Source organism: Salmo salar, chromosome ssa12 (assembly GCF_905237065.1).
Source record: "Salmo salar chromosome ssa12, Ssal_v3.1, whole genome shotgun sequence".
Lineage (NCBI taxonomy): Eukaryota > Metazoa > Chordata > Actinopteri > Salmoniformes > Salmonidae > Salmo > Salmo salar.
This window is the reverse complement of record NC_059453.1, coordinates 70,949,835-70,965,560: the sequence shown is the minus strand read 5'-3', so window position 1 is coordinate 70,965,560 and position 15,726 is coordinate 70,949,835. Positions and strand designations below refer to the sequence as shown.

Sequence of the window (15,726 nt, the reverse complement as noted above, 5' to 3'; positions counted from 1 at the left end):
ATGTAATCCTTCTTTGATCAAATTATCACCTTCGTTAATTATATAAAGTTTCCTACATGCAATGGGAACTGAACATTGAAACAAGTAGTACGCAAACAGTGTGTACACAAATGTGCATCAAATAATTTCGCAAGAAAAATAAAACTATACATAATTGGGTTTCTTCTTGTGTAAGAATATTGTACAACTTAAGAACCGGCATCCATTCATGTGGCAGTAGAGGGTAATGAAGAAGTTGAGGCACAGCATGTTGTGGAGGACCCCCTGCTTGGCACGGTGCATTATAAGCATATGACTCCCCAGCAAGAGCGCACAGCAACTACTGTGCCACACACACCAGCTCTCCATTCTCACATAGCGCCACCGGCACTAAAAACGCTTTGATGATTCTAGAGCAGTGCGTTGTACTCCCTCGCATCCTAGCAGTTATCCACTCCTCTCAACTCCCTAAAATTCCATAAGTACCGCCCTCCAAAATCAAGAAACACAAAGAGAAATTGCATTACTTTAAAATAAATTCACATTTAATTACAAGTGATTGTAAAGAGAACAATAATTTCCCTAAATGTCTGTGCATCATGAACTTAAGTAATGCAAATGAATTATATTTACACATGTATTTACAAATGATAATACACAATATCAATCCACAGGTTAAGCAAATAAAGTCATGGAAACATTTGGACAGCAACACCTCAACCCAAACAAACTCCTTGAATTTACAAAGGCTGCCAACAATGTTATTGATAAAAAGATAGCTTAAAAATTTGCTATAAAATTACCTTAAATACACTTTTTTGGATTGACAACTCTCAGAACATCCAATGAATAACAAAATATCCGTATCATTAATTTGGTTGTTAGGAGCTCATGTTCACATGAAAATACTGCCACCTTCTGTAATTACACTTTTTAACCCCTCAATAAAGTGCCAAAAATTCCCTGCAACATTTTAGCTTCTCAGGCAATGACAGTCACAAAGTGAATAATCTCAATTGACCTAGCGGCAGTGATGAAAGGAGGCAAATCTTGAGATTCAAAAGGAAGACAGAACAGAAACCCATAGAAAAGCCACTTTCATGTAGCCCCTGGTAACAAACATCCATGTTTCTCCTGCAATAGAAATTAAACCAGGTTGTTTGCATTTTGGACGAGCTATGCTTTTTAATCACTCCCACCTCAAGGCACATCTACCATATATTTGTGAAGCGTCACCACAGATTGCTATAATTACCCTGGTAGCACAGCACTCGCAAAGCATCTCTTCACCACTGAAAGGGGCACCTTGTTGTCATGGTAACCATTGGGATGCTGTGAGTAAACAGCAGGGTACTAATAACCTGTCTATAAATGCAGTTAGAAGAGGATCTCACTTGCATTAACAGTCAATCTGCAAAGAGGACACATCTACCACTGACAACTTTATCTGTTCTGATACCATAACTAGAATTTTGGCAGTGATCTGCAAGAACACAATATGGTGCAAAGTATGGTTGTATATTCAAAAAAGGAAGACATTTAAACATTGAGGTTACAAAGCGATGTTATACTCTACCCTGTTTTGACATCCTTGCTAAAATAGGCTGCCAAGTTTTCAAATCATTCCAAACGCACTGAAATTGATCTTATAAAAACTCCTCCCAGGACAAACAGCATATAAATCATGAGTGGGTGAAATCAACCCGATTACAGCTAGCTGGACCTCTCCAACTAGTACCTGAAACAGTTCCACCTGTCCCATAATCAGACTTGAAAAGGAGAGTGATGAGATCATGAAGGCATCACTGGAACATGATCCAGGGCGGTGGGTTTTTTGTCTGGTGGCACCTCGTACTTGAAGACCACACTGAAGAGCTTGCCTCCCAGTCGGTCAGCCAGCCAGGAGTTCTTGATGACTGCCATCTTGAGGCTCTCGCAGCTCAACAAGGCATAGTAGTTGGTGTGGATGGCCCGGCCCATGCCCTCGATGATCACCAGGTCTGTGTGGCGTTCCCGCACAACCCCAGCCAACACCTTGTCCAAACGGCTGAGGTGGGGAGAGAAATTGTCATATTTACAGGAATAACCTTAAACATGTATATTAGAAGAAATTACTTAGTAACTATACTGAACAAAAATACACATGTAACATCCAACAATTTCAAAGATTTTACTGAGTTACAGTTCATTTAAGGAAATCAGTCAATTGAAATACATTCATTAGACCCTAATCTATGGATTTCACATGACTGGGAATACAGATATGCATCTATTGGCTACAAACACCTTAAAAAAAAAAAGGTAGGGGTGTGAATCAGAAAACCAGTCAGTATCTGGTGTGAACACCATTTGCCTCATGCAGCGCGAAATCTCCTTTGCGTAGAGTTGATCAGGCTGTTGATTGTGGCCTGCTGTCCAACTCCTCTTCAATGGCTGTGCGAAGTTGCTGGATATAGGAGGGAACTGGAACGCGCTGTCATACACGTCAATCCAAAGCATCCCAAACATGCTCAATAGGTGACATGTCTGGTGAGTATGCAATCCATGGAAAAAACGTGGACATTTTCAGCTTCTGGAATTGTGTAAGGATCCTTGCGACATGGGGCAGTGCATTATCATGCTGAAACATTTATGACGACATGACAATAGCAGGATCTCGTCACGAAATCTCTGCATTCAAACCGGAATCGATAAAATGCAATTGTGTTTGTTGTCCGTAGCTTATGCCTGCCCATACCATAAGAACTGGTACATTATTGATACTGACCCACAATTGAAAACCACTTTTAAAAATCCCCCACATATGGTTTTTAAAAGACCCCCAAACGTGAGAGATAGTGATTAAATCTGATTACCCACCAGAGAAAATAAACCTTTTTGGACAAGGTTCCAGAGGGTAATTACAAATGTGGCCGATGTGCTCAATGTAGCTTTACGTACAAAGGCAACTCATTTACCCACCCTCGTACAGGACAAATACATACGATCAAGGGCCTGTTAACCTGCATGTCCAACAATGTTATTTACATGTTGAAAATGTCCTTGTGGTCTGTCTTACACGGATCAGTGAGCACTGCAGCAATATACGGACGTGAGAAAAAAAATCTGGTTGCTGATCATTTTGTACAAGCTGGACATCCTATTAGTTCTCTGAGATACATTGGAATAGAAATGGTCAAGATGTCACACAGGGGAGGGGACATTGAGAGGAAACTTCTTTATGAAGAGTTTGACTTGAAACCATTTTTATAGTTTCAATATGTCTAAATAGTTTTTTTTAATCCTAATTGAATATTGTATGTATATTACTGTAAATATTGATCACATTCCCTGTGTATGATCACATATTTTGATCCATTGAATGTTAATATATGAAACTACGTAACAAATATAAAAATAATTACCTCCTATTTCAGGAAGTGATGTCACTGAGTACTGCCCCTATATATAGGACCTTTCACCCCCACCTGGGATATGGATGTCTGATGTAGAGGTCGACCGATTACTGGAGGACCCCCCCCCAAAAAAGCTGATACCGATTAATCGGCCGGGGGTTTTTTTGTGTGTAATAATGACAATTACAACAATACTGAATGAACACTTATTTTAACTTAATATAATACATCAATAAAATGAATTTAGCCTCAAATAAATAATGAAACATGTTCAATTTGGTTTAAATAATGCAAAAACAAAGTGTTGGAGAAGAAAGTAAAAGTGCAATATGTACCATGTAAAAAAGCTAACGTTTAAGTTCCTTGCTCAGAACATGAACATATGAAAGCTGGTGGTTCCTTTTAACATGAGTCTTCAATATTCCCAGGTAAGAAGTTTTAGGTTGTAGTAATTATAGGACTATTTCTCTCTATTCAATTTGTATTTCATATACCTTTGACTATTGGATGTTCTTATAGGCACTTTAGTATTGCCAGTGTAACAGTATAGCTTCCATCCCTCTCCTCGCCCCTACCTGGGCTCAAACCAGGAACACATCGACAACAGCCACCCTCGAAGCATCGTTACCCATCGCTCCACAAAAGCCGCGGCCCTTGCAGAGCAAGGGGAACAACTACTCCAAGTCTCAGAGCGAGTGACATCACCGATTGAAACGCTCTTAGTGCGCACCCCGCTAACTAACTAGCCATTTCACATCGGTTACACCAGCATAATCTCGGGAGTTGATAGGCTTGAAGTCATAAACAGCTCAATGCTTGAAGAATTGCGAAGAGCTGCTGGCAAACGCACGAAAGTGCTGTTTGAATGAATGCTTACGAGCCTGCTGCTGCCTACCATCCCTCAGTCAGACTGCTCTATCAAATCATAGACTTAATTATAACATAATAACACACAGAAATACGAGCCTTTGGTCATTAATATGGTCGAATCCGGAGACTATCATTTCGAAAACAAAACGTTTATTGTTTCAGTGAAATACGGAACCGTTCCGTATTTTATCTAACGGGTGGCATCCCTAAGTCTAAATATTGCTGTTACATTGTACAACCTTCAATGTTATGTCATAATCATGTACAATTCTGGCAAATTAATTACGGTCTTTGCATATACCCTGACTGCTTGCACGGAATGCAAGAGAAATGACACAATTTCCCTAAATATAAGAAATTCATGTTAGCAGGCAATATTAAGTGAATATGCAGGTTTAAAAATATATACTTGTGTATTGATTTTAAAGAAAGGCATTGATGTTTATGGTTAGGTGCAACGACAGTGCTAAATCATCACCCATTTGGCGAAGTAGGCTGTGATTCGATGAGAAATTAACAGGCACCGCATCGATTATATGCAACGCAGGACACGTTAGATAAACTAGTAATATCGTCAACCATGTGTAGATAACTAGTGATTATGTTAAGATTGATTGTTTTTTATAAGTTTAATGCTAGCTAGCAACTTACCTTGGCTTCTTGCTGCCCTCGTGTAACAGGTAGTCAGCCTGCCACGCAGGCTCCACGTGGAGTGCAATGTAAGGCAGGTGGTTAGAGAGTTGGACTAACAAGGTAAAAATCTGTCGTTCTGCCCCCGAACAAAGGCAGTTAACCCACCGTTCGTTCCTAGGCCGTCATTGAAAATAAGAATGTGTTCTTAACTGACTTGCCTAGTTAAATAAAGGTGTACATTTGTTTTTTTTATTTAAAAAAAATTAAAAAACAGCCAAATCGGTGCCCAAAAATACCGATTTCCGATTATGAAAACTTGAAATCAGCCCTAATTAATCGGCCCTAATTAATCGGCCATTCCGATTAATCGGTCGACCTCTAGTCTGATGAAGATCTAAGGGTCGAAACGTTGTTAATAAATACCACCTGGAAGCATGAGCAGCAGTGTGCGGCGTTTTCCTTTCTGGTTTCCATGAGTTTGCCTACAACTCCAGCACCTGCGGAAGTACCTGGATGTGCGCATGTTCTTCAGCTTTGGTACATGCCCATACCATAACCCCACCGCAACCATTGGGCACTCTGTTCATAATGTCGACATCAGCAAACCACTCACCCACACAACGCCATACACACTGTCTGCCATATGCCCGGTATTCTTGAAACCGGGATACATCCGTGAAGAGCACACTTCTCCAGTGGCAATCGTAGTTGAGCCTTTGCCCACTGAAGTAGGTACCAACGCTGAAACTGGAGTCAGGTCAAGACCCTGGTGAGGACAACGAGCACTCAGATGAGCTTCTCTGAGACGGTTTCTGACAGTCTGTGCAGAAATTGTTCGGCTGTGCAAACTCAGTTTCATCAGCTGTCTGGGTGGCTTGTCTCAGACAGTCCCGCAGGGGAAGAAGCCGTATGTGGAGGTCTATGCTGGCGTAGTTACATGTGGTCTGCGGTTGTGAGGCCGGTTGGACGTCCTGCCAAATTCTCTAAAACGACGTTGAAGGTGGCTTATGGTACAGAAATTAACATTCAATTCTCTGGCAACAGCTCTGGTGGACATTCCTGCAGTAAGGTTGTTTTTAAACATAGTTAACACAGGTATGTAACGTTGAAATAGAATTCATACATACGAAATAAAACAAACCTTAAGTCTAAGCACGGAGAGCTGGAGCCACTCTGGACTAGCGTCAACCTGTCCTCCTTCACGGCAGACCTGAAAAACAAATTAAAGGACATTGAAATGGTGGGAAAGGACCACTGGATCCATAATCCAGTCACAAATGCAGTGCTAAAAGACTTAAATGCTCACTGTATGACTGGATCCATTGCAGCTATTCGTTCAGTCAAGATCTGCAGCTCATTGTTTGTCACATCATTCAGAGCTGGGCTTGAGTTGCTGGCAAGGACTACCTGGAAAACAGCAAATGCAGGGTGTCAAAGTCCCAAAAATATCATAAAGTGGAAAAAAGTAAATCTTGCTTCGGTCACCTTGTTTTATTAAACCCAGTGTGTATTTGAAGGGGTGGTGAAGGTGACAGTGTTTCAAGATATTAGGGGGTGGACAGTGTGGTTCCTTACCTCTGTTCCCCTGCAGAGAAGCTCTCTGACAAATGGGAAGACTCCCAGTATGATGTCTATTCCACTATTATCTACGAAAAATAATGCACACTTATGAGGTGGGCCCTGCAAAAGAAAGCCAGCAGGCATGGTATTCAATTACTGTTCCACAGCATCAAGTCATTCACATCTTTGGGACAAATCCTAAATTGAGATCCAGGCACAGAACTTCTGTGGAGCTTAAGTTAGGATGTGGCCCATAACAAGAATACAGCTAATATAATCAAAATTGAAACACTAACTTCAGGAAACAGTGTAAATCCTTACCTTCAGTCTTTCGAGCCATTGGTCATAGGTGTCGACAAGCCACGGCCTCTCTATGGAGAAAACAGGACTGTCATTATGTAGCCTAAATAGGTTACAGCAGCAATATAAAATGCAGGATCCATTTAAATATCCAAATGTTTTCCCAGTCAACAAGGGCTTTCATACCTTCCAATTGCCGTTTCGCCTGTTCAAAGCCAAACTCCGGATCAGACTCCAGAACACTAAGTGAAAACGTGAGCGACAGTCTTTGTTCATCCAAAATTGCCATATAATTCTCAAGAATATACACACACATACACACATACATACATAATAGACAGAATTTGTCATAATAATCCTACATAGTCCCAAATTAAGGAGTGCAGACTCATTAAGACTCACTCTGAAACAGCCTTGGCTCCCCAGTCAAAGACATTCCCAGCCAGGAGGCCCCTGACCAGGGCAAACTGCCTCTGCTCCCAGCTCAGCTCCTCCAGGGACTTGACTGCCTTCTGGAAGTACTTGAGGGCCATGTCATTCTCCCTCTGCTTGATCTGTGGAAGATGAAGACAAAACTGAAACACAGAAGCCTCCTCCCACTTCTCACAGCTAATCTACCACATTAGCAAATCATATAATGACAGACACTAATCAAGGCAAGTGGACATGAAATTACATTAAAATGCACCCAAGACCACACGTGTAAGCTTCATCATTAGATGACCAGAAAAAGAGAAGCACTGGAGCATGTATTGGGAACCGTGAACAGAGAAAAAGAGTGCTATAGAAGAGCTATAGAATCCAGTCAAACCTTCGAGTAGGGGTCAGGGAAGTTGAACTCGTTTAAACAGTGTTCTCTTGTGTCTAAAAGACTTCTGACAGTGAGGGATCCATAAGCACTACAGGTGAGAAGAGAAGTACTCTACATTAGCAGACAGAAAGACAAACAGATTGCACAGGAAACAGTGAGACTTCATGTACAAGAGTCAATCTCATCCACTACTTGGGAGGCCTTCAGAGATATGCATCTACATAAATGATCAAGAAACAGCTCTGGTAGTCCAACAGCCTTTAAAAAGGATCTGCAGCTGTGGCTCCCCTTACAAAGGCTGGTGGCGGAGGGTCTGCAGCTTGTGCAGGTACTTGTGCCGGAACTTCTCCGCTCGTTCAGCAGCCTCTGGAAGATCAGGCTGGCTGGCCACAGCTCTTTTTACCACCTGTCCAAAGCACATCACCCAGATCGGCAATTTTAAAAGCAACCAGGTTGAGGACTCGCTGTGTCAACAAATGCAATGTGTGTGTATTGATGAATAGACCAGTAGAAGATGCTCTGCCTCTTACCCCATCCAGGGCCTCCTCAAAGCAGTAGAGCCAGTACTCCCGTGCAAGGGCATCCTCTGAGAGGTCCACTGTGTCTGGGATGTAGGAGGACGGGTCCTGCAGCAGGGGCAGGTTCACGAGCTGCCTCTCCAGACGATCCATCTCCAACATGTCAAACTGGAGCCGGACAAGAGACACACTAAGCACTGCACATAGTGCTGGGCTAATGCACTCATCAAAGTGAAACCAAAACGACTCGACTCCTTCAAACGTCACAAGAAATGCCAATATAACCGTTTTCAATACACCACCTAGTGGTCAGTGAGCTGACAATAGCATGTGTCAAGCTCCATATCACTCATGGACAAGTACACTGTTAGTGCAGTCGACACACACATCAAAGTATCAAAGATTAGATGTACCCTATACGGACTCCTCACACCAGTCAGTGCCTTGAGTATGCTTTTAAGTTCAATGTCTAAGGTGAACAGACCTGATTACTATTCTCCAGTGTCACAGGTGACTTTAAGGTTGGTTATAACACAATTCAAAACAGTGACTACTAAAAGCAACACTTCAAACGCTGTTAAACAATGCAATGTGAAAGGAAAAGGCTGGCATTTGGCAGTTAATGCAACAATTGTCTCTCTGAAACCTTATTTAACCCAATGTGAATGTTAGGGCAGGTGTAGAGCTACAAAGCCAGAAGCAAGAGGAAATATTTAGCCCTAATCAAACCACTACACACAGAGCATGGGGAAGTACTTACAGGAAACTGAGGAAAGAGTTACAGTAGGTAAACAGATGTAAGATATGGTGGATATGAAGAGAAGAGATGAAAACAATCAAATGTTAGATGAAATTATCAATGAAGATTGTCGTCACACCAGGCCTGTGGATTTTAAAAAGGACAGCGGTGGTGACATTTCCACAGAAAATATCAAATCTACAATTATCTCAGAAATCAGATAAAAGGGTGGTGGGGGGGAATTGCTAAAATGGTTAATGAAATGTCACCAAAATTAAATGGCAACAAGTGGGTTATGAGCACACCCTAGTGGTCCAAAGCTGACCTTAAGGTATTTTCTTCTCCAAAGGACTTACTGTTCCACTGCGTGCACGTTGCATGGGGTTCAGGTCTGGAGAGGTACTCATCAGGCCAGAGCTCCCAGCATAGTTCTCCCCCCAACTGTACTGGTTAGGATCTAGATAAAGTGACAATTATAATAACAGTGAAAACGACTCAAAAGAAAGAACTTCTCATCAACAGGAAAATGCACACCAAACCAAGAGTGTAATAAGGCATGACTGCCAGTGCCACTTTCTGTCATGAAGAAATTCCATAGAGGAAAACATCGACTTACTGTCTTCCTCTGCTCCCTTGAGAAAGGCACCAATAGTCCCCAGATAGCCTTCATGTCTCAGGAACAGCGCCTGGACTTCACCCTGCAAAAAAATTTAAAAATAATAATAGATACATACATACACATACATACACACACAGTCAGAAGGAACCATTTCTAACTCTCATTACACTTGCAGATTGTATTATGTAAAAGTAGCCTATGGGGACAATATAATCAAACTTGTCATATCAATGTTTTAGTTTTTTCTAACTGCCCACACAAATGTCTCTGAAAATGTAAACAATTTACCTGTGAGGTGACTGGAGTCTACCTGCTGTGTAACAGAACCCAAAGATATTCTGAATACATTGAATTCAGAAAAAAGGGTACATTTCCATGCTACTGTGTAAATACAGCAGGGCAGATTTGATTGCTGGTTTTCAAGCTCTGAACCAGGCCCAAGGGACATATCCCTGATTTTAGTCAGCTGACATCAAATCAAGCTCTTTCAGGGCTAAATCTAGAGCTTAATCAAACGTACCTGAAAGCAAAACCTGGATTGAGAAAGAAATGCTTGTTTAGGCGGTACATTGGGGGGCTTGCCTTGGTGAAGAAGTTGATACTGTAAGTGATGGTGTGCATAGTGACAGGGTGTCCTCGGATGAAGAAACCCCCAAAGTAGACCCTGGTCAAGTTGTGGAGCCGGGCATAGAGGCATGCCAGCTGCCCAATGTCATTGCTGATCATATGGAGCAGGCTCTTAGCCATATCTTCTTTAGAGAACTCTAATTCAGGAGGAAACAAAAGTAAAAGTATGTCAACATACAGCCAAGTGAAGATCCAGAAACATGAAGTCACTCTAGACAACAAGCCAAGGTCCCATTGAAGTAAGTACAGTGTTGGTTTATGTATTGACCGTTTGTGTCAGGTATTATTGGCATTATATTAAAAACATTATCTAATAGAGTGAGTGAATGAATTGCTTGCTTTGCCTCCATGGCTGTCTGCCTCGTCTATTTCTCAACAGTAACCACACAGCCTAGAGGGGACAAGGCCACAGTAACTGGGTAAGAAGTCATCAATCTGTTAGTGCTAAACAGGAATTTAAGCTACATTACAGTATATGGCAGTGGAGGCTGGTGTGAGGAGCTATAGGAGGACGGGATCATTGTAATGGCTGGAATGGAATTTAATAAATGGAACGTATCAAACATATGTTAACTCCATTCCATTTCATCCATTACAGCAATTACAATGAGCCTGTCCTCCTATAGGTCCTCCCACCAGCTTCCACAGGTAGACTGCATGCCAGGGAGTCCGCTCCTGAAGACAGGTTTTGGGGCAAAAGAATAAACGTACTGCAAGGGCTCTGTTCTCACTTTACCTTTGTCAGCAGTAGCAGATTTTCCAAAGCTGCTTGCGATAAGGTCCCCAGTCAAGCCCAAGGACCCATAAGATCCCCCGTAGATGTCTTTGACAAGCATGTCAACACTTGTGTGCTGCCCCTTCGAAGCCAACTGAAGTAGTTCATCAAATCTCTAGGAGGTGAGAGCAGAAGGACATGGGAGTACAGTAGTTTTAAAAAGAGCACTTTAACCCAGATAGCCAAGCTATTTTGTAACATCCATGTTTTTTTCTGGGTCAAAAATGGGGCTTAGGTGGTTGGCGTGGCCATTGGTGCAGTTGCCAACTGAAAGTTTAAGAGGACCTCCTGTTGGCACAATCACTGACATGAACCCTGCAAAATAAATACTTGCGCGCACACACCTGATTAGCTGACCAAAGCCAATTAAATATTTTTTTTTCTACGCAAGATTGTATGTACAGTGCATTCGGAAAGTATTCAGACCACTTGACTTTTTCCACATTGTTACGTTACAGTTACTTTGCATTTCTAAAATGGATTAAATGAATTTTTCCTCATCAACCTACACACAATACCCCATAACGACAAAGCGAAAAAAGTATTTTGAAATGTTTGCAAATTTACAGTGAGGGGAAAAAAGTATTTAATCCCCTGCTGATTTTGTACGTTTGCCCACTGACAAAGAAATGATCAGTCTATAATTTTAATGGTAGGTTTATTTGAACAGTGAGAGAGAGAACATAAAAATCCCCAAAATGCATGTCAAAAATGTTATAAATTGATTTGCATTTTAATGAGGGAAATAAGTATTTGACCCACTCTCAATCAGAAACATTTCTGGCTCCCAGGTGTCTTTTATACAGGTAACGAGCTGAGATTAGGAGCGCACTCTTAAAGGGAGTGCTCCTAATCTCAGTTTGTTACCTGTATAAAAGACACCTGTCCACAGAAGCAATCAATCAGATTCCAAACTCTCCACCATGGCCAAGACCAAAGAGCTCTCCAAGGATGTCAGGGACAAGATTGTAGACCTACACAAGGCTGGAATGGGCTACAAGACCATCGCCAAGCAGCTTGGTGAGAAGGTGAAAACAGTTGGTGCGATTATTCGCAAATGGAAGAAAGACAAAAGAACTGTCACTCTCCCTCGGCCTGGGGCTCCATGCAAGACCTCACCTCGTGGAGTTGCAATGATCATGAGAACGGTGAGGAATCAGCCCAGAACTACACGGGAGGATCTTGTCAATGATCTCAAGGCAGCTGGGACCATAGTCACCAAGAAAACAATTGGTAACACACTACGCCGTGAAGGACTGAAATCCTGCAGCGCCCGCAAGGTCCCCCTGCTCAAGAAAGCACATATACATGCCCGTCTGAAGTTTGCCAATGAACATTTGGAAGATTCAGAGGACAACTGGGTGAAAGTGTTGTGGTCAGATGAGGCCAAAATGGAGCTCTTTCGCATCAACTCAACTCGCCATATTTGGAGGAGGAATGCTGCCTATGACCCCAAGAACACCATCCCCACTGTTAAACATGGGGGTGGAAACATGCTTTGGGGGTGTTTTTCTGCTAAGGGGACAGGACAACTTCACCGCATCAAAGGGATGATGGACGGGGCCATGTACCGTCAAATCTTGGGTGAGAACCTCCTTCCCTCAGCCCCTCAGCCAGGGCATTGAAAATGGGTCGTGGATGGGTATTCCAGCATGACAATAACCCAAAACACACAACCAAGGCAACAAAGGAGTGGCTCAAGAAGAATCACATTACGGTCCTGGAGTGGCCTAGCCAGTCTCCAGACCTTAATCCCATAGAAAATATGTGGAGGGAGCTGAAGGTTCGAGTTGCCAAACGTCAGCCTCAAAACCTTAATTACTTGGAGAAGATCTGCAAAGAGGAGTGGGACAAAATCCCTCCTAAGATGTGTGCAAACCTGGTGGCCAACTACAAGAAACATCTGACCTCTGATTGCCAACAAGGGTTTTGCCACCAAGTACTAAGTCATGTTTTGCAGAGGGGTCAAATACTTATTTCCCTCATTAAAATGCAAATCATTTTCTAACATTTTTTACATGGATTTTTCTGGATTTTTTTGTTATTCTGTCTCTCACTGTTCAAATAAACCTACCATTAATTATAGACTGATAATTTCTTTGTCAGTGGGCAAACGTACAAAATCATTAGGGGATCAAATACTTTTTCCACCTCTAAAATAAAATAAAAAATAATTACAGAAATATCTTATTTCCATAAGTATTCAGACCCTTTGCTATGAGACTCAATTTTGCTCAGATGCATCCTGTTTCCATTGATCATCCTTGAGAAGTTTTTACAACGTGATTGGATTCAACCTGTGGTAAATGAAATTGATTGAACATGATTTAGAAAGGCACACACCTGTCTATATAAGTTCCCACAGTTGACAGTCCATGTCAGAGCAAAAACCAAGCCATGAGGTCAAAGCAATTGACCGAAGAGCTCCGAGATAGGATTGTGTTGAGGCACAATCAACACAATCCTTCTGGGGAAGGGTACCAAAAAATGTCTGCAGCATTGAAGGTCCCCAAGAACACAGTGGCCTCCATCTATCTTAAATGGAAGAATTTTGGACCCACCAAGACTCTTCCTAGAGCTGGCCACCCAGACAAACTGAGCAATCAGGGGAGAAGGGCCATGGTCAGCGAGGTGTTCAAGAATCTGATGGTCGCTCCAGAGTTCCTCTGTGGAAATGGGAGAACCATCTCTGCAGCACTCCACCAATCAGGCCTTTATAGTAGAGTGGCAAGACGAAAGCCACTCCTCAGTAAAATGCATGACAGCCTGCTTGGAGTTTGCCAAAAGGCACCGAAAAGGATTCTCAGACCATGAGAAACAAGATTCTCTGGTCTGATGAAACCAAGATTGAACTGTTTGGCCTGAAAGCCAAGCGTCACGTCTGGAGGAAACCTGGCACCAGGTTGTTGGTGCCAGGTTGGGGATGTTTTTTAGCAGCAGGGAATGGGAGACTAGTCAGAATTGAAGCAAAGATGAACGAAGCAAAGTACAGAGAGATCCTTGATGAAAATCTGCTCAGGACCTCAGGCGGGGGCAAAGGTTCACCTTCCAACAGGACAACTACCCTAAGCACACAGCCAAGACAACGCAGGCATTGCTTCAGGACAAGTCTCTGAATGCCCTTAAGTGGCCCAACCAGAACCCAGACTTGAACCCTTATCGAATATCTCTGAAGAGACCTGAAAATAGCTGTGCAGCGACGCTCCCCATCCAACCTGACAGAGCTTGAGAGGATCTACAGAGAATAAATGGGAGAAACTCCCCAAATACAAGTGCCACGCTTGCAGTGTCATACCCAAGAAGACTTGAGGCTGTAATCACTGTCAAAAGTGTGTCAACAAAGTACTGAGTAAAGGGTCAAAATTAGAGGTCGACCGATTATGATTTTTCAACGCCGATACCGATTGGAGGACCAAAAAAGACGATACCGATTAATTTGCCGATTTTTTTTATTTATTTGTAATAGTGACAATTACAACAATACTGAATGAACACTTATTTTAACTTAATATAATACATCAATAAAATCAATTTAGCCTCAAATAAATAATGAAACATGTTCAATTTGGTTTAAATAATGCAAAAACAAAGTGTTGGAGAAGAAAGTAAAAGTGCAATATGTGCCATGTAAGACAGCTAACGTTTAAGTGCCTTGCTCAGAACATGGGAACATATGAAAGCTGGTGGTTCCTTTTAACATGAGTCTTCAATATTCCCAGGTAAGAAGTTTTAGGTTGTAGTTATTATAGGAATTATAGGACTATTTCTCTCTATTCGATTTGTATTTCATATACCTTTGACTATTGGATGTCCTTATAGGCACTTTAGTATTGCCAGTGTAACAGTAAAGCTTCCGTCCCTCTCCTCGCTCCTACCTGGGCTCGAACAAGGAACAATTCGACAACAGCCACCCTCGAAGCAGCGTTACCCATGTAGAGCAAAGGGAACAACCACTCCCATGTCTCAGAGCGAGTGACGTTTGAAACACTATTAGCGCGCACCCGCTAACTAGCTAGCCATTTCACATCGGTTACACCAGCCTAATCTTGGGAGTTGACAGGCTTGAAGTCATAAACAGCGCAATGCATTGCGAAGAGCTGCTGGCAAAACGCACGAAAGTGCTGTTTGAATGAATGCTTACAAGCCTGCTGGTGCCTATCACCGCTCAGTCAGACTGCTCCATCAAATCATAGACTTAATTATAATAAACACACAGAAATACGAGGCTTTGGTCATTAATATGGTCGAATCCGGAAACTCTAGAAGAAAAAGAAACGCACACCAATTAAGGCGAGGTGCTGGCTAGCGGAGTAGAAAACTTGAAAATAAGGGAGAGCCGCACACCGTAGGAGCTCAGATGCAAAAATGTAATGTCCAACGTTTCGACAGCCAAGCTGTCTTCCTCAGGGTATAATCACAAACACTGCGAGATGACTCGTTAATATAGTGTCAGAAGACACACAGGTGTCTGTAATCATGGCCAAGTGTGGCCTAATATCATTGGTTAACTCTGAAATACACTGCTCAAAAAAATAAAGGGAACACTTAAACAACACAATGTAACTCCAAGTCAATCACACTTCTGTGAAATCAAACTGTCCACTTAGGAAGCAACACTGACTGACAATAAATTTCACATGCTGTTGTGCAAATGGAATAGACAACAGGTGGAAATTATAGGCAATTAGCAAGACACCCCCAATAAAGGAGTGGTTCTGCAGGTGGTGACCACAGACCACTTCTCAGTTCCTATGCTTCCTGGCTGATGTTTTGGTCACTTTTGAATGCTGGCAGTGCTTTTACTCTAGTGGTAGCATGAGACAGTCTACAACCCACACAAGTGGCTCAGGTAGTGCAGCTCATCCAGGATGGCACATCAATGCGAGCTGTGGCAAGAAGG

General features: G+C 42.3%; 1 protein-coding gene across 2 annotated transcripts in view; it reads right to left on the bottom strand.

Annotated features, from left to right (window-relative positions):
- Positions 1-502: 502 nt before the first annotated feature.
- Positions 503-15,726, bottom strand: part of LOC106565907 (4'-phosphopantetheine phosphatase) — a 30,105-nt gene continuing 14,881 nt past the window's right edge. The window contains exons 6-20 of one of the 2 annotated variants that reach the window (XM_014133592.2): positions 10,788-10,941; positions 10,007-10,188; positions 9,422-9,503; positions 9,162-9,262; positions 8,827-8,832; positions 8,079-8,234; positions 7,842-7,954; positions 7,549-7,636; positions 7,140-7,291; positions 6,924-6,979; positions 6,759-6,808; positions 6,453-6,557; positions 6,184-6,284; positions 6,019-6,087; positions 503-2,026 (exon numbers count right to left, since the gene is read on the bottom strand). In XM_014133592.2, the coding sequence (XP_013989067.1) occupies positions 1,771-2,026; positions 6,019-6,087; positions 6,184-6,284; positions 6,453-6,557; positions 6,759-6,808; positions 6,924-6,979; positions 7,140-7,291; positions 7,549-7,636; positions 7,842-7,954; positions 8,079-8,234; positions 8,827-8,832; positions 9,162-9,262; positions 9,422-9,503; positions 10,007-10,188; positions 10,788-10,941 (1,671 nt within the window). In that variant the 3' untranslated portion in view covers positions 503-1,770. The remainder of the gene's footprint in view (positions 2,027-6,018; positions 6,088-6,183; positions 6,285-6,452; positions 6,558-6,758; positions 6,809-6,923; positions 6,980-7,139; positions 7,292-7,548; positions 7,637-7,841; positions 7,955-8,078; positions 8,235-8,826; positions 8,833-9,161; positions 9,263-9,421; positions 9,504-10,006; positions 10,189-10,787; positions 10,942-15,726) is intronic. The other variant, XM_014133593.2, reaches the window with a different exon arrangement.